Source organism: Chenopodium album, chromosome 27 (assembly GCF_948465745.1).
Source record: "Chenopodium album chromosome 27, dcCheAlbu1.1, whole genome shotgun sequence".
NCBI classification, from domain to species: domain Eukaryota; kingdom Viridiplantae; phylum Streptophyta; class Magnoliopsida; order Caryophyllales; family Amaranthaceae; genus Chenopodium; species Chenopodium album.
The window spans coordinates 32979779-33001665 of NC_137860.1; the positions used below are offsets into that span (position 1 = coordinate 32979779).

Sequence of the window (21887 nt, forward strand, 5' to 3'; positions counted from 1 at the left end):
TAAAAATCACTTCTTTTTTTTTTTTTTTTTTTTTTTTTTTTTGGGTACATACAAGGCGAAAAAAAAAAAAAAAAAAAAACTAGGCTAGTTTTGTCTCTTTAGGGACTAATCTGATTTACTAAGAGCTGAACTAAATAATTTATGAGATAAGGAAATTAGGAACTGATCTGAACTGAAATTGAGCTGAAAAAAACATGCCCTTAGGTATGAGTAACCTAAAGTATCCTAATGAGGATAAGGGAGAGGAAAAACAAAAATACATCAGCTAGAAAAAGTAAGATAAGATCAGTGCGTATTTGAAATTCTTTTGTGAACTTAAAATCCGATCCGGTATCTGGTTCGCATCTCTTAATATAATTTGATTTCCATAGGTGATTCTGTAATGACATAAATTTAAAGAATGGTAATTAATAAAAAAAAATTAGAAAAAAGGATAATTTTTTATAGAATTTAACCTTTTGATTCACAATTACTATGTACATTAATGGGGTATTTTTTCATTTTGTAGATTTTTTTTTTCACTTTGAAATAAGCCAAGCTATGATATAAATGATAATCTAATCAACTCCGTTAAATAAAATAGTTTTAATTATCATAACGGCCTAGGGCTAACCTAATTCAAGATTAGTAGGGAATCATCGGGTGGCTTCCAAATTGGGATAATACATGTAAGAAAAATGAATAATATTGATAGTCAAAAATAACAACTTGATTGGACTGCTTTCAAACTACAAATAAAAATAGCTGCTCGAACGCCCTTTGTGTAGTCAAATCTCATAAAACAATATGAACAATAATGTTATGGAGTACGACGTATTCTTCTAATCAACTTATTGGTTGAACATTTATAGAAAACTTGTGAAATAATTTGCTGAATTTTCAATTAATAAATCTATATTCTTGCGCAACAAAACAGGCAAAATTCACAAGAGACAAAATGTTGGCGTTCAAATAAAACTTGATGATTGTTTCTTTACGTTTTGATATTTATCCATAGATTTTTGTTTTTCCTGCATAAGATTTTATCCATATGCAATTGCCAGGTAGCATCAAAAAGGTCAACTTGATATGCATGTAATTGCATTACAAGAAAATTAAGGCACCTCTTGCTAAATACTATACAAGTATACAACAACAATTTAAAATATCGGATCCATTAGGGTATAGCTTTAAAAGAAGATTATCCTAACTTCTTATTTACCTTTCTCTTCTTAAGAAAAAAACTATACAATAACATAATTTAGAATACAGTAAGTACGACGTAACTGTACTCTGTACAAATCATTAGCTAGCTGAATTTATGTGAGCTTTATTTTCCTGAACTTATCATAGGTATTTATATATAAATAAAATAAGTTGAAATAGGTAAATAGGCCTTGAAATCAATGTTTATTAGTGGCCTGGCAGCATATAGATCATGCATACATGCATGGCTTTAATTTGTAGCCAAATTAAACTAGCTACGAACCTTCAATGATAAAAAATAATCCAAGGAATAAAAATTATCTAAAACTTATAAGCATTAATGTACTATTTAGATTATATTAATAATCTTTTCGTTCCTTAATGATATTGTATATTGTTAGAGGACCATCTCAACCAAAAGCTTAAGCTGATGGTTGAGGCCCAGGAATATGTTTTATAACTCTATCACGCCCCCTCACACGAGGGCCCGTTTGGGCTAGAAGTGTGGATACAGCATGGGCCTCCCTCATACCCAGCGCTTAATATTCCACTTGAAAGTGGGGGGGGCGGATGAGATTCGAACCCGTGACCTTTGTGTCACGCTGGCTCTTGATACCATGTTAGAGGACCATCTCAACCAAAAGCTTAAGCTGATGGTTGAGGCCCAGGAATATGTTTTATAACTCTATCATATATGAGCATAATTCTCATCTTTCACTTTCACTTAAAATTCACATTTATTAACCAACTCTACTACAAACATTTTTTTTTTCTTTTTTTTTTTCACTTTAATCTAAAATACCGGATTACATTATTTATCTACCTTTATTAATCAATCAACCCTCACTATATATTATTGATAACAGCTCTTGGCAAAGACAATAGTTGTGGTTTGTGCCATAAGGTCCACCATGGGGAGGTGGCAACTAGGGTTTTGTTAAATTGGCTTGTCTACAGGGAACAAGATGTCTAATCAAATCCAAAAAAGTTGAAGTATCCTAGGAAAACGAAGACATTGATAGTTAATCAAAATAATTTGATATGAATTTAATATAAGTACAATAATTATTGAAAACAAAGATATTAAAGTAAGAAATAGAAAATAAAAAAGGTGGTTGTTTAAAACGTATACTTTCTCTGTTCTTGTTATTACGTACTAAAATATCGAGCATTTTCCCGTCAATTTAGAATTTATAATATATTGAGCATTTTGCATTTGCCAATATACATGCAATTTTTTTTTCCTAACGCATATAATAAATCACAAGATATTGACAATAGAAAAAAAAAAATGTGTATAAACAATGGAATTAGGGCCTGTTCTCATTGACTGAAGTGAACTGAGCTGAGCTGAGCTGAACTGAATTGAGCTGAGCTAAGCTGAGCTGAACTAAATTGAACTGAAATGAATATTTTATAAGAGAAGGAAATTAGGAGTTGAACTGAACTGAACTGAATTGAACTGAGCTGAACTAAATTGAACTGAATTTCAGCGTATGAGTACATGCCCTTAGTCTAAAATTGCTGGAGTACTCCGTATTAAAAGAGAACGAAAGAAATATGAATTAATAATGAAGCAATTTCATGGTATACTAGATTGTAGCACAAAGATTACACGTGAATTGAAGCATGGGGATGATAAGGAACATTGGAACTTGGCCAACCACCATTATTCTTCTTCCTTATTATTACTGCTTCCTCAAGCATTTCAGTCTAGCTATGCTTCTCACTGTTAATTACTGTTACTGTTGCAGACTTAATTAGTTTATTGCAGGTTTTCTGCTATAGTGCTATTAAGTTAATTATTTTCTAATTACAGTAACAAAAAAATTAAAAAAAAAAATGTATGTAAATCATACTTGCTTAGAAAAGTGGACAATACATTCTTTCACATGAATTACAGGTATATTACTACCTCAATTTCTATTATTTCAATAAAGAAATTTTTATATCTCACAAATAATAAGAAACATTAAATTATACTACGTATATAGATGAATAGATAGATTGATTATTGACCATACTTCGTATATTATTGTTTTTTATTGGTAAGTTTGAGTATGTGCTCCATTTCATATAATACTCCTCTTACGTCTTAACGTACATTTTAAAAAACCCTCCATCTCAATTTGTTTTTCCTAATTAGATACCGATTTTCTTCATCAAGTTCATCAATCAATCAAATTATTAAACGCTAAAAAAAAATGCAAATTAATAATGAAACAAAACCACGCCCTTAAATTTTTTTTTTTTAAAAAAATCCGTATATAATGGGTGATTAATAATTGTTAAATGCTAATTAGTAACATTTAACAATTATTAATCACCCATTATATATGGATTAAGATTAAAGAAATAAAATGGACCATTATTGGTCTTAAAGAAGTAATTTTTATCTAAGCACATGGACTCCATGTTGTGGTCATACTCATCAATTCATCATAGTACCTAGAATCATGCACCGTAAAACTGCTCGAATAAATTAAACTCGTGGAATTTTTTTTAGATAAGAAAAACTTGCAAAAATAAGGGCGTTAATATATATTGATTTCATTTTGTATTAATTATTTTGGAGAAATAATGAAAGAATAAGGGGATAGATACAAGGAAAATGGCAGAATAAATGGATTCTTAGGGTATTTTAGAGGTCAAGTATAAGGTTGCGCAAGTCAATATCGAAGTTTTAAGGGTGTTTTAGAGTATTTTCAAAATTTCGTATTGTATGTATTCCTTAATATTTTGTGAGCTTAAATATACACATATTTATAAATTACGAAGTACAATATAAAGTATGAAGTATTTAATTTAGCATCAACTCTAGTAAAATATAACGTATGAAGTATTTAATTACTTCGTACTAGTAATTCTACAATGACTCAACTTGCTTCATAAAATGTATTCGTAGTTTCGTACAATGGTGCTTTACTTTTCTCCCTCAAGTGATAATTGTCTCTTCTAATGACCACAAGAACACATTCTATTATTGTTGATGGATAATTATTCCCCACTTAATAATAAGGTTAAAATTAAACAATGTTAAATATGTACTCAACATATATTTAACTCAATTAAATTAATCTTACCTTTAACTTATGCTTTTCTTCTAGCGTTAAGCTGCATGGATTTTATTCGTACTCCGTATAATTATATTTGATGTTCATCATGACACGCACCACTCTATCAACAGTTTCCTTGCAAAAAATTCTTCATTTGAAAGGACTTCAATGTAAATGGCATTTCTTAACTTGGATGAGGCTAGAACAATAATAATGCATGGAACCAGAATTTATTTTACTTTAAAAGTTAAATTTTTGTATCAAAATTACTAATCACTATTTACCATATTATTTTTAATAAAATGTAAGAATTATCTTAGTAGCTCATATTATATTATATGACCTTAAATTGTTTGTAGGAAAATACTTATACTGTATAGATATAAAATTTACAACATTGTATTATCCGTAGAAGACAATTTATTAAAAGTGAAGTTACAACGTGATAACTAATTTTGAAAAAAAAAAAAAAAAAAAAAAAAAAAAAACTCAAATTTTACCAAAACATTGAACAAGTACTCTTTACTGTTATAGACTTATAGGATAACGTTAATATGGGTTGGTGACGAAGCAAGTTAAATGGGTGGTATGAAGGCCAATTGTATGATATCATAACAGTGGAGATGCATAACTCAGAAAGCCGAGAAGGAAGTCACATGATGTCCAATCAAAATTGCAAGTGCCCTTTCTTGAGCCACCAAAAAGGTGACCATGATTTAGCTCTTTTGGCACATACTTAGAGCTTGTTTGGTTGCAATGGGAAGTTATTTCCCAAAGGAATTTGTAACACATGGGAATTTAATTACTACATGAAATTTCTAGGAATTGGCTTAAAGTTGTTTGGTTGATACTTGGGAATTTTAACTTCCTAGGATTTTACTTCCCTTATCTTGTTTGGTTCACTTGCTACATTTCCCATGTATTTTAACAAACTTAACTACCTTTTATCAAAATTATAATACATTCTTTTTTTTTGAAACTTGCCACAAACAATCAACTCTTAATTTTTTCTTTAATAAGAGCTAAATTACGTTTTTTTTTTTTACATTCATTCATGGCAGTTTCATGCTTTACTAATCTAATAATCCACTGTATAAAAGCTCAATCATATGGAAACTACATGCTCCACTAGTCCACATAAGCGTAAAAATAAACATCACTTTTCAACTTGCATGCATCAGTATCAAATTAAAAAGATGAGCTATGAAGTATTGTTTCTTCCTTCCTTCCCTTACAAAAGATACATTATACTTTACAAAAGAGTTAACCTGATGAAATCCATAAAATGTCAGGTTACGAGCATTACAAAAAATTTACATTTAATCTTGCTATTTTAAATCACAAAAAGCTGCACAAAATATTATAATCGACATAGCAGCAATAGTAAATTAGCCGACACATATATATATTGGTGTCGTATTGTAGTGTATCATCACAAAAAGTAACAATAATAGTCCTGCTAATTAAGAGACTTGAAGAGCAGCTCATATGATCCTTTTAGGTACTAGTCTCTTCTTCATAGTATACTTGCAAAAATACCTTTTAATCGGGAATCAACAAACCTTGGACATAAGCATATTTGTAATCGTCTGGAAGGCTGAAAAAGAAATCGACTTCAAGAGGATTAAGAGCAATCTTCTTTGAGATCGTAAGAACATCATTTGGAGATAATCCCTCCATTTTCATGATTTCACTTGTCACTTTCATTCTTCTCTCTGCAGAATTAGACTCATGTTGAAAACAACTAGCAAGACGACCAATATGTTCACTTGCACCTTCCATCACGTCACTAATTTTTGCAAGCTTGGTCGAAAAGTCTTTTAAGGCTTCAATGGTTTCTGTCCTTGCTCTCTTTGTCTTGGTAGTAGATCGTGTTGCTGATGGTGGAGGTCCAGTAGGACTACATTCAGAAGTTGGACTAGATTCCTCTTCATTACAATGGACTTCTTGTTCTTCTCCACCTCTCTGTTCTTGCTCCATCTCCTCAAGCACATCAAACACACTTTCAGCTTCATTTCCCACTGCTCTGTCTTTGCCAAAAATCTTTCCTAGGTCATCATAAAATGGAAAAGGTTTGTTGCGTAACCCTGCAGCATTCTTATGGCTCTGCCAAGTAGAATGATAAAACAAATTAAAGTTCAGTCATCAAGTTTTTTTCAAGGATATTAGACAAACAATATAGGACATTAGTTCTAATAATTACCTTAATCCATTCATCCCAAACAATTTGCGGGCATGTGACAAACTTTCCCTCATCATTCCACCCAAATCCACTTGCACTAGGGCTAAGCATTTCAGTAATAGCATCGTATTGCTTTCTCAAAAGCTTAACTCGAGACTCAATATGAGGCTTAGCTTTTTTGTCACAACCGGGGAGTTTTCCTTTCATAAGAGCTTCAAGCTTAGCATAAGCACCATTTTTAAATTGGCCGTTGTCAGTTTTCCATCCACCAAGATCGACTAGATCATTCAGGGCATTAACAAGTGCACGATCCTCATGTAATGACCATCTCGACAAGTTTCTAGTAGAGTTGCTTCCAGCACTTTGCTTGAAGCTCCCTTGACCAGTACACTGACTCATTTGAAAGCATGTACTCTGTCCAGCACACATATTACAGGAGACATACAAAATTTTTGTGATCTTTAAGTATATAATAATTAATGACATATACAACTTCATAGTTAGCAAGTACGCAAAACTCATTCAAAATAATAAATATCATAAAAATAAAAACAGTAGATATAGATATATATCTGTATAATACATAAAATTGTACACAAAATTGACCATGCTCTGGTATGATCATGTCATGGTACAATTAATAGTAATAGTATTCTTACAAAAAAAAATTCGTAATACAAGTTGTACGAGGGTAGATTATTAAAATCAAGACAACTACTTAATCAGCCCTGGATTGCAACCAAGAGACATACATCTCAGTTGCTAGGTCATGTCTAAAAGAATTCCATGCTGTGCTAGTCTCCATAACCTCAATACTTTCACCAACATCTTCTTGCATATAATTTTCAATCAAATGCTCCATAGGATCGACATTCATATAGGTTCGAATGAAGTTATGTACCAAAGCACAACCCAAAATAATCCTACATACGACCTTACGACGATACCAAGTTGTGTTTCGTAGAATACCCCACCTCATTTTCAGCAATCCAAAACATCTTTCTATGACATTTCTTGCTTGAGAATGCTTCATGTTAAAATACTCTTCAGCACATAGTGGTTGAGCACCATTTTTCCAAACACTCAAATGATATCTTTGACCCCTAAATGGTGTTAAAAATCCTTCACAATTCATATATCCAGCATCGCATAAGTAGTAGTTACCTTAAAAAAAAAAAGGTCTTTAATCCATTTAGACTTAAACAGATCTTTATATATAATTTACTAATTAATGAAAAATTAGATGTTCTCATTACCTTGAGGGACTCTTAATGGATTTCTTCGAGAAAGTGCATCACGAAGAACTCTATTGTCATGTGCTGAGCCCTCCCACCCAGGTAACACATACACAAATTTCATATCTCGTGTACACACACCTAGGACATTAGTAGAAATCTCTCCTTTTCTATTTCTGAATCTAACTTTATCTTTGTCTCCAACACGAACATAGATATGTGTTCCATCCAAAGCACCTAAACAATTCTACAATAATTTTTCACTTATTAATTGATTTTATATGTGTATGCACTTGTTAAAAAAAAATTACTATAAGCTGCAACTTACCTTGAACCATTTCCACCTGTCATCTTGGCAATTTTCAGTCACTGGCTCTGGTTTTTTAAATAGAATATGGTGACATCTAAGAAGAGCTTGTAAAACCAAGTTGAAGTGCCTTGAAATTGTCTCCCCACTTCTTCTAAAGTATAATTGAGTTCTTCGATTTTTGGTATCATGAGAAAGTGTAAAAAGGAATAAAGCAACTATTTCTTCCAAACTTGAATTCCTATTTCCTTGCAATTTCCCAACATCCTTAAGCATCTCACAGAACTTATAAAAGCAAGCTCTATCCATTCTAAGGTTATCCAAACATGCTACATCACTCCCTTGGATCATTGGTCTTATATTTAAAATCCTAGCATAAACCCTTTCCTCCATAGAATTATCAAATATGTAGGTTATGGGCGTTGGAATTTTGACGTTCAAAATAGTAAGAAGATACACGAGATCAACCATTATTTTCATTAACATGATCATCAATTGCCTATATATGACAATACATGTTGTTGCAATCTTCTTCTGTTTACTTAAAGGCATACGAGCCATAGCTGAGTAACAAATAAAAATCTGAATAAAAATTAGTCTTAGTTGCATAAGAGTAATTTTAAAAAAAAAATCAAAGGAAGGTTGTATTAAATATCTAAACTTAATCGTACCTAGAAAATATATATATGAAAGACAAAGATATAATGGCATGTTGTACATCTTATCTATAGCAAAAATCTAAAAAAATGAGAGGAGTTGCTGATTGTTGACAAATATTTATAAACAATGCTCTTCATAAGCTTATATCACCAAATGTATACTACTTCTACTTCACAATTTACAATGAAATAAAATAGAAAGTTGAAAACTATATTCATTCACATAAAGAGCTCCTTAAAATGAACAATAATCCAGATGCATTTAATTGAAAATATGTAAAATTATTAACAAAAATGAAATAAGCACAAACGAAATACACTATAGGATTCAATCATCAAGTTTAGCCGTGTAGTTTGAAGTAACAATTGTAAAATCAAGCAATAACCTCACAAATCACAATATACCAATATCTTCAAATTATACTCTTAAGTTATGCTACTTGTCAAAAAAAGATATGCTCTAGTAGTCAAATTTATACTCCTAAATCCATGCCTTAATATATATCCTTACATTTCTTTACGCAAACAAAGAATGTATATACTCCTTGGAGGGGCCCAAGTTCAAGCATACACCAAATTCATATATATCTAAATCTGACTATTTAAAATTCTTAGCAATAAAGAATCATGGTGAAATTGTGATTAATCATAGCAAAATACAAATAATTTGAGCCAAAGTATCTCTAGAATCATGGACTCATGATTAATACTCCCAAAACAAATTTAAGCCCTTTGTTCATCAATTATACTACAAGCTAATCAAAACGTTAAACCCCAACCATCCAACTATTTATGAAATTTAACAAAATTGAACCCATAAATAATTAAAGAAGAAGATTCCAGAAACCAAAATTTGAACCCAGAAAACGTTTTTAATTTTTTTTTTTTTACTAGAAACAGCATTATCTTAGTGATTATGCAAAATCATACAAAAAATTGCAAAAAAATAATTCCTTCTACCCTATCCATGCTATGCTCTCCATTCCAATTTAGAAATAATTGGGTAATTTAAAAACCTAGGTTATCAAATTGGAATAATTTTTCTGTCAATTCAAGAACCTCATAATTTATATCACCCATTTTACTTACATGCACCAAGATTTCCGGAGAAATAATGAAAGCAAAAATTCAACCCTTGCTAAACCAATTTAGACAAGCCTCCATATCAAATCCTTTACACAAGTTTAGAAAAATGAAAATGTAGATGTACTAGTTCTTACAAATCAAATTGATAAACCAAGGAAGAAGAGGATAAAATTACATACCTATAATTTGGTTCCCTGGTTGATTATGGAAGAAAGAGATGGAGAGATATGAGACACAATAGCCACAACACCTAAATGCCCACTACTAGAAAAGCAAAGGAGTTTGGAGAGAGAAACAAAAGTGACGGGAAAAAGGAGGGAAATGAAAAAAAAGCAGCGCCAATTTATTATTTCAGGGCTAAAATCGTAAATTCACTCTAAAAATTCATGTGGGAAGTGTAATTGACCAGGGGGTACAAGGTGAGAAACTTCCTGTACCGTACAGCAATTATGATTTCCCAAGGAAATATCATTGCCTGCATTTTACAAATTACAAGGCAACCAAACAACCCATGAAAATTGAAATTCATGGGAATTTTCATTGCCCATAGGAATTTGTGGTAACCAAACAAGCTCTTATTAGTATAATAGTAAGTACTAGTTAATTATTCGCTAAAATATATAATTTCATCATAATATTGTGAGTTATTTAATCATTTAATTACGTACGTTAATGACAAGTTAAGGATGGTGTACAATCACTAATTGTTCTGATTGGTTAAAAACTTAAAACCTCTTTGTGTGTTATCACTCAACAATTATACTAATGATCTTATTAATTATATTTATATTATTACAGTGTTAAGTACTTGTTCAATTGACACTAAAACTCACGAGGAATAAAATTTGTATGAAGTGCGAGAAAGTAAAATCAATATACTACCTCCGTTAATTATTATGTGCAACAAAAGAATATTTTATGTCTTACAAATAATACCCCTTTGTTGCACATAATAGTTAACGGAGGTAGTATAAATTGACAAAATCATGGGAAACTATTGTTCCGTTCTTAGAATAATTTTACTACTCCGTACTCGCTAATTAAAATGAAAAATAAACTTACAAAAAATTAAGTGGAAAATCCATTAATTATTAGTGGAATGAACCAACGCATACATATAAAAAGTAAAGAGGCTGATTGAATTAGTTATAATATAGAAAGTGATAGCCTCTAACTCTCCTTATCTATGGCATAATTTTAATTAATTCCAATTACAATTCAAGATTACACGAACTCAATAAACTAATTCATATTGTGTGTAAGGTAGGCAGGTGGATCACCTTAGAGAAAGGTAATAAGTAAAATAAGATAAGATGACAAAAGGTTCTTAGTTCTTAACCTATAATATGATGAGCATTAGTTTAATTAGGTAACTTAATCAAGTGAATATGTAATTAATTAGATGCATCATGCATGCTAGCTAGTGAGTAGTGACCTTATGCTAAAAGAAAATTGACCATATAATGTATCATTAGTTACAGCATTGGAAGATTAATTAATCTAATCCATTAAGGCATCTAATTAATTATAGCTTTATTAATTGGTACTCAACTAGCCGAAAAGTGATTGTGTTATCCGAAAAATTAGGCTTAAAAAAAGTACAAGGTATTAAGGATTTGAAAGTACAGTACAAGTTAATTTAGGCTTCAAATTAGTACTCCGTATGATATATTAGTGTTTGCCCGACTGTTTAAGTGCCTATGCATTCGTATCATATGTTGATGGACTAATTTCATCGTTGTATAGTTTAATAAATATATTCTCTATCAATCACATTATTCACATATATATATACACACACACGATTAACGCTTTAATTTTTTGTTCACATATATAAGCAAATAATGAAAATTGTATGTATATCATGATAACATAATCATAATGTGGATTGTTTGTAAGATAAAAAAAACTGACGTCTCTATTAAAGTGTCTAACCACGTAAATTCTACTAATAATTTTTTGTGAAAAATTTAAGAAACTATAAACATTTAAGAAACTATATTTTTCTTCGAATATTATATTAGAGACGTTTTTAAAACTTTGAAATTATATTCATTATAGCGTAGTATGTAGGATCGCATGTAAATTCTTGTTGTATACTTGTAGCTTCGCTCAATGAATTAAGTGATACCAAAGCGAAACAACCTCTCTTATTCACAATTGAACAATTCTCTAAATAGCTTAATCCAAATTTATTTTTTAAAAAAAAAAAAAAAAAAACAGTGGTAAAACCAGTCAAATGAAACATTGGAACTATAGGAAAAATAAAACAGCACGAACAAGATTGTCCCAAAATATGGAAGCAAGAATATGTGGTTAGTGGAGGCTCCATTGTAATCCAACATCATAAAATGGGTAAAAATGGAGCATCGAATATCTAATTTTATTTTATCAAAGGCTGTAAAAATAACACGGTCATCAAGGAAAACTTAACTGCATGTTCATAAACGACCTTTGTCTCTTTAAACGAACATCTATCTAATAATATTCCCACTACACTTTTTAAAGGATCGTTTTTTACTTTTTAGTGTACTTTAAACGAACATTGTTGTACACTCCTATATTGTTTTCCTAAATTGGCAATTTTCTTTAGTTATTTCTAAGCTAAAGAAGAAAACTACTAAAATTGTATGTGTTACGGAGTAGTTGTATTATTGAAGCTTTTTGATCGGGTTGTATAATTGGCTATTTGCCTATTTGCAATAAGTGATTGTTATTGGATTGGATGATTTTCTTTGCGTGTGGTGAATTATGGCTTTAAATTGCACTTTATAGTTATCGATTTTTAACAACAAATAAAATTAAGCTTGTTGATATTGCAACTCAATAAACACCTTACATATTAGAATAGTAATTTGTTTATGCATCTCGTGATTTTAAACTCTATAAGCCAAAAAGTTAAAATCTAGTCGGAAGAAAAATACCTTGCTCTAATTGTGAAATGTTTTGAAATTGAAACAAAGTTAAGGTTGTAACTAAATAAAACCTAATTGTTATTAAATCGCACTTAGTATTATAAATTAAAAGTTCAATTTCATAAATTTCATACTGTAAATTAATAAGAATTAAGCAAATAAACCATAACAAAAGTGTCAAATGCTTTGTTCGGAGGAGCATTTTAGCATTTTAGTAGGTTACTCGGTCTTTCTACTCAACGTTTTTTAGATTCCAATGTTTTAAAATAATTGCGAGTTAGCAACAATCCAATTCCATAAAATCATAAACTTCTAAAAATTCTGTAGACAGGTAGAGTATGCAAATTTAAAAGATGCCTATGGAAACATTGCAATTAACATAATACAAATAATATACAATAAGGTCCTTAAAAATGGCTGAATTTATGGTAAAACAGGATAGTATGGTTGGTGTAGGAGAGAGAAAAAAGGCGAAAAAACATATTATGGGCTTTGCACTTTTGCAGGTGAGTTGCCAGACTTGGTTTTGTACCTTGGGAATTTAATTGGGCTTGCGCATAAAGTCTTCCTTTTATAGCCCACGATTACAAAGCTGATTTATTTTTATGTTTAAATATAATTACTTTACTTTATTAAACAACAACAAGTCCCGTAGCTCAGTTGGTTAGAGCGTTGGTCTTATGAGCCGAAGGTCGCGGGTTCGAGCCCCGCCGGGACTACATTTTTGATTTTTTTTTTTTTTTGTTCTCTTAAAAAAAATTATTAAAACGCTTTTGAAGCATCAATTTTATTTTATTTTAATTTTTTTAATTTTATTATTAAAACGCTTTTGAAGCATCAAAACACATCTATGAACAATTTTATTTTATTTTTAATTTTTTTTTTAATTTTAATTTTATTATTAAAACGCTTTTGAAGTATCAAAACAAATCATTTTTTTTTGTTCTCTTAAAAAAAAAAATTATTAAAACGCTTTTGAAGCATCAATTTTATTTTATTTTAATTTTTTTAATTTTATTATTAAAACGCTTTTGAAGCATCAAAACACATCATTCCATGAACAATTTTATTTTATTTTTAATTTTATTTTTAATTTTAATTTTAATTTTAATTTTATTATTAAAACGCTTTTGAAGTATCAAAACAAATCATTTTTTTTTTGTTCTCTTAAAAAAAAAAATTATTAAAACGCTTTTGAAGCATCAATTTTATTTTATTTTAATTTTTTTAATTTTATTATTAAAACGCTTTTGAAGCATCAAAACACATCATTCCATGAACAATTTTATTTTATTTTTAATTTTTTTTTTAATTTTAATTTTATTATTAAAACTCTTTTGAAGTAACAAAACAAATCATTAGCAATACCTAACGTTTAGTTTGTAGTCCTAGATCTTCCTAGTACTTAGAAATTTTTATATCTTATTTATATTCAATTTCAATTGGTTTTTACTAGGATCAGTGGCGGATCTTGGCTGAACATATTAGAGGGGCAAAGGTTTGATTCTTTTACCTCTTGCTCAAAACTAATCACTATGTTTCAATATTTTATTAGTAAATATAGGTTATATAAGTTTATTAACTAATTATTTACAATAATTTACAAGGAGCCAAGCCCCGAATGGCCCCGGTGGAAGATCCCCTCTGTTTAGGATATACTAGATACACCCTACAACTGTGGTCTTTACAGCATTTGTAGCATATATAGCTTTAGAATTCCTTGTGAATGAAAAGAAAAAGCCCATGATGTAACACATGATATTTCTGGGACCAAAAAAGCCCATGATGTAACACATGAATAAACACAACACATGATATATATGTATTTGGGAGCAAAAAGCCCATGATGTAACACATGATTATTCGGACATACAACATACATGTCGTAGAATAATAAATACAAATTCGTATTGTTTTTGTTGTAGAATTGGTTAGGGCAAATTGGGTTTTCGTCTTGGCTTATTTTAAGCGAGAAGAATTTGCATGGTGGTCGGTGAAAAGGGATAACAATAGTGTCACACTCGCACAATTTTCCTTACTATACTCCATATTTTTGGGGGTAATTTCCTCTAATAATAAAATGCCTATATTTGTCGTCTTCAAGAAAATTGACTATGACTTTTATGTATTTCGCTAAAACTTAAATATTATATTGTAAATATTCATATTTTTTCTAGCTGTCGTATGTGATGTACACAAACTAAGGGTCCTTAATAAGAATTTTCCTAAAATTGTAACTTCTTTATATAGTTAAATGCTCGTAATGATCATTTTACACACATATTGTGTGTGAGGGCTTCATTAATTTAAAGATAGTAGAGACTGAAAGAGCGCTTTACGTAAGTTACTTTAATATTTAATATTAAATGTCAAAAAAATTAATTGTCTTTTTCCTTGGCATTAATGGGCCTTAATGGATGAGTTATCAATTGAGGAAGAAAATAGTGTATCAGAATTGGTACTATCTTGCGAATAAGCAAGGTCCTTCACAAGAATTTGGGCAATAATTGACTTAATAGTTAATTAATTGGGTACCTTCTTTGGTTCTCAAGTCAATGATAGTATCCATTCATTCGTAAACACATGGAGTACTTTTTTCGTTCCTTCACTTCAAAGAAGAAGAAAAAAGCCTTCTTTCGTCCCTAATTAATAATCCTTAATCATTCAATGAAGGTGTTCATTCTAAAGAGTTGTTAGCTCATTATAGTTGCACTTGCACATGCATGTTTCTCAATATAGACATGAGTTTATTTGTATATCATAATCATACTTATAATTGAAGTTGATAGCAGTTTGAAATTTTGACAACTTATTTTATTTTATGTTACGGAGTATTATTTATTCTATGTATATATTAATTAGTAATAAAATAAGTCAAAATAAAGCATGTATTACCCTCTCTCTTTAATTTATTTAGATTTTAGTTTGTCCTACCATGGCCTCGTCCTCATGGGATTATTTAGCCCAATAATACATATTGTTCAATTCACGTATGCAATATACAAATAAACTTAATAAACTCCATGGTTGGAAAGAAATTGCAATCAAAGTGACATGAAATGAGGGTCAATTGCGTAAATAATGTTTTATACAAAATACATGTAGCTTGTTTATATTATTATGAACGATTCCACCTTATTAAGTTTTATGACTATTCATCAATATTTTATCATTACCATACAAAAGTACTTACGGAGTAGTTAATATGTTCCTAATAACCTTATTAATGATGTAACTGGTATCACATTAGAAAAATAATAATAAATAAGTTTTTTTTTTTTTTTTAAAAAAAAAAAAAAAAACTCATAGATGGATCTAGTCATCTAGCCTCTTCCATATGAATGATTCCACCCCACTAAGTGAGTGCCTTTCTTTCGCCATCCAACGATAATTATAGATCAAGATTAGCGTAAAATTAGTATAAATAATCACATTTAGGCCCACATTAGAACACCCTGGACAAAAAACTAATTATTGTAATTAAGCTCACTAATATGACAACTTCTAGCCAGAGAATCCCTGCTATTAATGTAACGTGATTACCAAAACTTTATTATAGACTTCTCCTTTTATTTATTGAAATTTTGATTCATGCTATCACACCCACTCCCCCAGCTAGGTAACAGCCAAGAATTGAAGTTTTAAGATTGTTTTTTAATTAACTAACAAAAACATCACTATTAGCATTGATATACAATTTGTATTGATTGTAGAATATGAATAGTAGTAGTTGTGCACCATGCTATCACTATTTTGGAATTCGTAGTCTCGTAAAATCATATTTAAGAACTCTGTATCTAATTATACAGGTCATGATGAACTTAAAGTCGGGAAAAAAGGTTTAAAAACATTGGCATATGCCTTTCTATATACTCGTAAAGTAGTAATATATTGACAATATCGGTGCTCACTTCTAAAAAAGTCTTGTTAGATTTTTTTTTTTTTGGGTGCAAGTTTGGTTAGATTATAGTTGTATAGCAAATAAATATTTTTGACACATTTTTATGCAAGTCTAGCAGTAAAAGTGGACAATGAACATTTTTTTATTTTTTGTTTTTGACAAAGTGACTAATGAACTTATTAAGTACTCATACTACTCAACAACTAGTGAAAAACACTTGAATTTCATACAAAAAGATACGTAATACAAGTATTGTTGATATTATTTCGTTCCGATATATATTCATATAATCTCTTGGAATATTTTTCGTTCAGATATATATATTCATAATAATCTCTTGTAATATTTTGAAAGAAATTAATAAATACTTAAAGAGTTCAATAGTAATTGTAGACAAGAACAGAGTTGAGAATGAATGTCTATTATTTGAACCTGAACTTGCCCTGCCTCTTCTGAATAGCAGGAAAGGAAGAAGAATATACAGATAACAAAAATAGAGTATAATATTGTTTCCAAAAAAAAATAAAATTAGAGTATAATAAAATTAATTATAGACATTTTTCTTATTTCTGAAACACATGCAAACTAAAAGTTCAAACAAAGATGATGAACTATGCAGTAATCTGTCAAGAAAAAAAAAAAAAAGAAACCCAACACAAGCTTACAGCCCTTCTCCCCATTTTACACAAATCTGCAAGAAGCTAGAAAAGAGAGAAGAGGAAACATCTCTAATCTACTACAAGGATTGCTAAAGCTGATCACTCGTGGTCACTCCTTTCTTTCTCTCTTTCCCATTTTTGACCTCTCAACGCGGTCTTTCTCACTGATCTTTCGGCTAGATCAGGAGGTTGAAGGTTATGATAATGTCAAAGCAGCCTTTTTAGGAAGAGCCAACTTTAGACATATCTCTATTTGATCGATTGTATTTCATGTGACTTCTAACAAGTTGCCCAGCAGCAATTGCAGACATCAAAGAGAGCTCCCCGGCAAGAACAGAACCAGCAACAACGGTGGCCAAAAGTCTGGCGTTCCCTCCAGCAGCCTCCCTGTTTGCACCCTTGACTCCCAGCAAGTTAAGGCAAGCTGATTGAGAAGCTAGTTGAGTACCACCTCCCACTGTTCCAACCTGATACCAGTAAAAAATGGTAAGTATCAGGAAAGTAGTACTCCGTACTACATTACAACGATGTAAATTACCAAGAATTATTTACCACAAAAATCAAAACGTGGTTCACTAAATTGAAATGGAAGGACCAAACCGACAGTACGTCAATGGCCCCATAGACACATGCAACGAAAATCTTGGTGTAGACCCGCAAAGATGCCACAAAAAACTTTGATAGCACTTGCAAGTCGGCATTGTCACATGTGATGCAGTCTGGCAAACTCGAAAATTAACCACAACTAAACCAAACATTCATGCTTTTTACAAAGAATGTTGCCCTACCATCACTCAAATTCCACCGCAAAAAAAAAAAATCTTTTCAAGAAAGGTGGTCCTTTATGAACACTACAGCTTGAATTCCACCGATACTCCAAAACATACCACTCAACTAATGGCGTGGCTTGAATCTAGACAAATCAAGCACGCAAATAGTTTCACCTCATACGCGTTGAGTTTTACATCTATAGAAATGACTGAAGTTTCAACTTCGGATTGGTGTAAAATCAATGGTCCATCAAAGTTCAGTTTGGTGTAAAATCATTTAATGAATATGCTTTAAATGTAATAGATAGAACCAATAGAAGACAATCAATCAGAAATATTATAACGTCACATAGCTTAGCAATATGCATAAAACAGACAAAAATGGATCCATGAAGCAGTCCAATTACCTCAATAGAGGGCATGCTAACAGAGATATGTAGATCCTTGCCGTCATTAACGGCTTCCATCATGGTAATACATTGAGAACTTTCAACGTTTTGTGCTGGATCTTGCCCCGTGGCAATGTATATGGCAGACACGATGTTGGCGGCATGAGCATTGAATCCACCAAGAGAACCCGCCACAGCAGACCCAGTAAGATTCTTGAGCATGTTAAGCTCTACAAGGGAAGCCACATCGGTCTTAAGGACCTTCTTCACAATGTCTTCCTTGATGACAGCCTCACAAACAACAGACTTTCCTCTTCCTTCAATCCAGTTTACGGCAGCCGGCTTCTTGTCTGAGCAATAGTTTCCTATACATTTGCAAAAGGTTCCAACTTAAGTTTTACTACTAAAGTTCCCTAAACAATTGCAAGTCTAACTAGTTCAATCCAAATCAATGATAAACCAATATAATTAACGATAACGACTCGTTACGAAAAAATTATAAGCTCACCAGAGATGCCAATAACATCCATGTCAGGGAAATCACTCTGGAGAAACTCCAACACATTTTGAACACCTTTAGAAACCATGTTCATTCCCATGGCATCACCAGTTCTGCAAGTAAACCTGACATACAAGTTCTTTCCAGCAATAGCACACTTAACCTCCTGAAGCCTTGCAAATCTACTTGACCTATTTTTACCCAACAAACAACACAAATATCAGCCCAAAGTTACAATCAATCATCATCATATACAAAATTTATAAAATTAAAAAATAATTAAAAATTATCCTAATCCCCAAAATTTGGCTAATGATCTCATAAAATGGAGATCACAAAGTTTAAATCTTTCTTCCATAATCTAAGATTGGATATAAAAAAAAATAAGGATATAGTAAAAAAAAAAAAAATCAGATATTTTCCATAATTTAATTTGAAACCCATAAAAACATCAACATCATCATGGTCAACATTATTCAACATTTACCATCATTAATAGTTTGATTTCCTAAATAGTTATCTATGATGTCAATCATTATCAGATGAAAAGCAACAAAAATGTCAAAAATTACCCAAACCAAAAACATAATCAAATCCTAAAGAAAGCAAAAACAAATCAAATTCAAATTTCAAAATCAAAAGACTTACTTGTTGAAAACAAGAGAAATGGTCTCAAAATTAGCAGGATCTTCCAGAAAAAACTTAAGGTCAGCAGCTCTTCTAGCTGATCCAAACCTAACAACAGGAGCTCTAGTCATTCCATCCTTCAATATCACACTAGCTGCACCACCAGACATCATAATCGCCTTACACCCCCGATTTGTACTCGCAACCAAGCATCCCTCCGTCGTCGCCATCGGTACCGAATACTCTATCCCATCTAGCAACAATGGCCCGGCAATTCCCACCGGAATCTGGATAAATCCAACCGGCATTTCGCAGCATTGTCCTAAAATTGATTCATAATCGAACCCGTCTAATGGCAACCCTACAATTGATCGTCCTGTAGTCCTCTGAAGCGCTTCTCTCCGAATCTTCGCAGCTCGGAAACAATCACCAAGTTTCGATTCCAACGAATACGAAGGTGTTGAACCCTTAACAACAGATTGAACAATTTCTTCATCTTCTGGGGTAAGATCTAGGGTTTTCGGCAATTGATGAACCTCCAATTTTTTCTCAGGTAAAGGGATTGGAATTCCGCAAGGAATTCGTTTATCCTCTTTGAGAATCTGCTGTTCATTACTCACTTCTTCAATAACTTCTTCATCATCATCATACGATGATCTGGGTGAAATAAACGATTGAACAAAATCGATTCCAAAGAACCCTAGAAGATAAATGAATGAAGCTAAGAAAGCAACAATAGCAGAAATTTCTGAAAGAGAAACAACATGAAGAGGGGTAGAATTTCTGATCTTCTCCCTCCATCGTTGAAGAAGAAAGTAAACAACCCCAAAAAATAGGGTTAGAAAAACGCCATTAGTGATGTAGAGAGGAAGAGGCAAAGCGTCGGAAGCTTTCGGCGACTCATCTCCGGCGAAAGTTTTCCGGCGAAGTTGTTTCAAATTCGCCGACGCCGGTGGCGGTGGTGGTTGTCGTCGCCGGACATCCATCACCGGGAAATGAAGAGGAGAGAGAAAAGGGTAAAATTGGAAAAGTGGGAATTGAGGAAGTTAGAGAATTTAGGTGTTTTAAAATAATTAATTATTTTGATTAATTAGAAATATTAAGAAGAAAGAATAAAAAAAGAAGAAATGGGTTTAGTAGTCATTTAGTTTGGGGGGAGAAAGAGAAAAAGGGGGAGAATTTATAGGGGTTTATGAGTGGAGGAAGAACGAGGTAGAAGGGGGAAGTGGCACGTGAGACTCGAGGGTGGTAATATTGTGCCAATTGTTAATGTTGTATTATTTGCACGTGCTTAAGTATGTAGTCATGTAGTGTGTAATTCTGTATGAATAAATGGTCCATCAATGGTGATGGTAGTCATGTTACTATGGTCGTGTGAATTCGAATTTGTTTAACTAACTCATTTTTGGGTTTTTTAATTTTTTTATAAAGAATTATTATTATTATTAATTATTATTATTATTATTTTATTTTTTTTTCTTTTTTCTTTTTTTTTGACAAAGAACACAAACATATTATACTTCGTATATTAAAACTAAAGCAAATAATATTAACCGCCGCTTCTCCAGCAAGTTGATGAGCTCAATGAACACGTTGACGATCCGCCTTAGGTATACTACAATAAAGAATTATATATTGAAGATAAGATTAAAATACATTATTTATAATGAATTAAACTGGCCTCCTTGTGAAGGATTGCACATTTGCACTCCCATTGGTTATGTTTAGTGTCCTAGGTACTAATATATTTGTCGATGCAAAATTTTGACCAATAATAATAACTTTAATTATCGAATGAAATAATTTATACTTTATTTGAGAACTAAACATTGAGATAGTTTTAATAAGTAATAATTATATGACTACGTTAATAAAGCACATTTTCGAATAAACTTTTGGAAGGAATTGAAGAAAAACACATGTCCCCTCTACTTCTTAGTTCTTACTCACGTTCCATTTATCTTAGCTTCTTCCTTCCATTTCCATTATTGATCATTTTCCTTTTCTTTTTATCTCTTTTAATAAAAGAAATTAAAAAATAAAAAAAAAACTTGATTTACACATGTGTTTTCCCTTGAAAACATACTTCTCATATAAAAAAAATCTAGTCAAACCATATAGAACATAAATTTTAATATACAATACGTTGTCCTCTTGGATCTTATTAAACTACTATTATATTCTTACTATCAATGCATTATTAATGCAATCATACAAGTATATTGTTTCTAGTTTTTCATTGATTAACAAAAAATTATACTAATTTACATTAGCTAGGAATTTGACTTTCACATTATTACTTCTAACCCCAAGTTAATATACAACGAAAGTAAAAAAATTATAGGAACACCCACCTTCAAATACTTTTATTTATAAATCATGAGCCAACACCTCTAAAATTTAAGATATAAATTGAA

The 21887-nt window shown here is 31.2% G+C and overlaps 2 protein-coding genes and 1 non-coding gene across 6 annotated transcripts; 1 reads left to right on the forward strand and 2 right to left on the reverse strand.

The window, feature by feature from the left end:
- Positions 1-5660: 5660 nt before the first annotated feature.
- Positions 5661-10108, reverse strand: LOC145620330 (uncharacterized). 4 transcript variants are annotated; one of them, XM_081674981.1, is made up of 4 exons: positions 9890-10091; positions 7987-8528; positions 7680-7905; positions 6942-7545 (listed from the first exon to the last, which is right to left on the reverse strand). In XM_081674981.1, the coding sequence occupies exons 2-4, from the start codon at positions 8524-8526 to the stop codon at positions 7142-7144; spliced, it is 1170 nt and encodes a 389-aa protein (XP_081531107.1). In that variant the 5' UTR covers positions 8527-8528; positions 9890-10091; the 3' UTR covers positions 6942-7141. The 4 variants fall into 4 exon arrangements, with proteins under 4 accessions (XP_081531108.1, XP_081531107.1, XP_081531109.1 ...); XM_081674983.1 differs by having other exon boundaries at positions 6942-7526; positions 9890-10089; XM_081674980.1 differs by having other exon boundaries at positions 6942-7587; positions 9890-10089.
- Positions 10109-13270: 3162 nt separating this feature from the next.
- On the forward strand, positions 13271-13344 carry TRNAI-UAU (transfer RNA isoleucine (anticodon UAU)). Its single transcript has one exon. It is a non-coding gene; the product is annotated as a tRNA-Ile (tRNA).
- Positions 13345-17065: 3721 nt separating this feature from the next.
- LOC145619258 (3-hydroxy-3-methylglutaryl-coenzyme A reductase-like) lies at positions 17066-20631 on the reverse strand. Its single transcript, XM_081673913.1, has 4 exons — positions 19492-20631; positions 18853-19034; positions 18363-18709; positions 17066-17652 (listed from the first exon to the last, which is right to left on the reverse strand). Exons 1-4 carry the CDS (start codon positions 20454-20456, stop codon positions 17407-17409), a joined length of 1740 nt encoding a protein of 579 aa, XP_081530039.1. The 5' UTR covers positions 20457-20631; the 3' UTR covers positions 17066-17406.
- Positions 20632-21887: the final 1256 nt, after the last annotated feature.

Bases quoted from the DNA above. Each gene is read 5' to 3' on its own strand.
- LOC145620330 (XM_081674980.1), bottom strand. From the start codon at position 8,526: ATGGCTCGTATGCCTTTAAGTAAACAGAAGAAGATTGCAACAACATGT. The intron at 7,906-7,986 runs GTAAGTTGCAGC...AAATTATTGTAG, and splicing joins ACAGGTGGAAATGGTTCAAG to AATTGTTTAGGTGCTTTGGA. The intron at 7,588-7,679 runs GTAATGAGAACA...TTTTTTTTTAAG, and splicing joins TCCATTAAGAGTCCCTCAAG to GTAACTACTACTTATGCGAT.
- LOC145619258 (XM_081673913.1), bottom strand. From the start codon at position 20,456: ATGGATGTCCGGCGACGACAACCACCACCGCCACCGGCGTCGGCGAAT. The intron at 18,710-18,852 runs GTGAGCTTATAA...GCAAATGTATAG, and splicing joins GGATGTTATTGGCATCTCTG to GAAACTATTGCTCAGACAAG. The intron at 17,653-18,362 runs GTAATTGGACTG...TACTGGTATCAG, and splicing joins TTAGCATGCCCTCTATTGAG to GTTGGAACAGTGGGAGGTGG.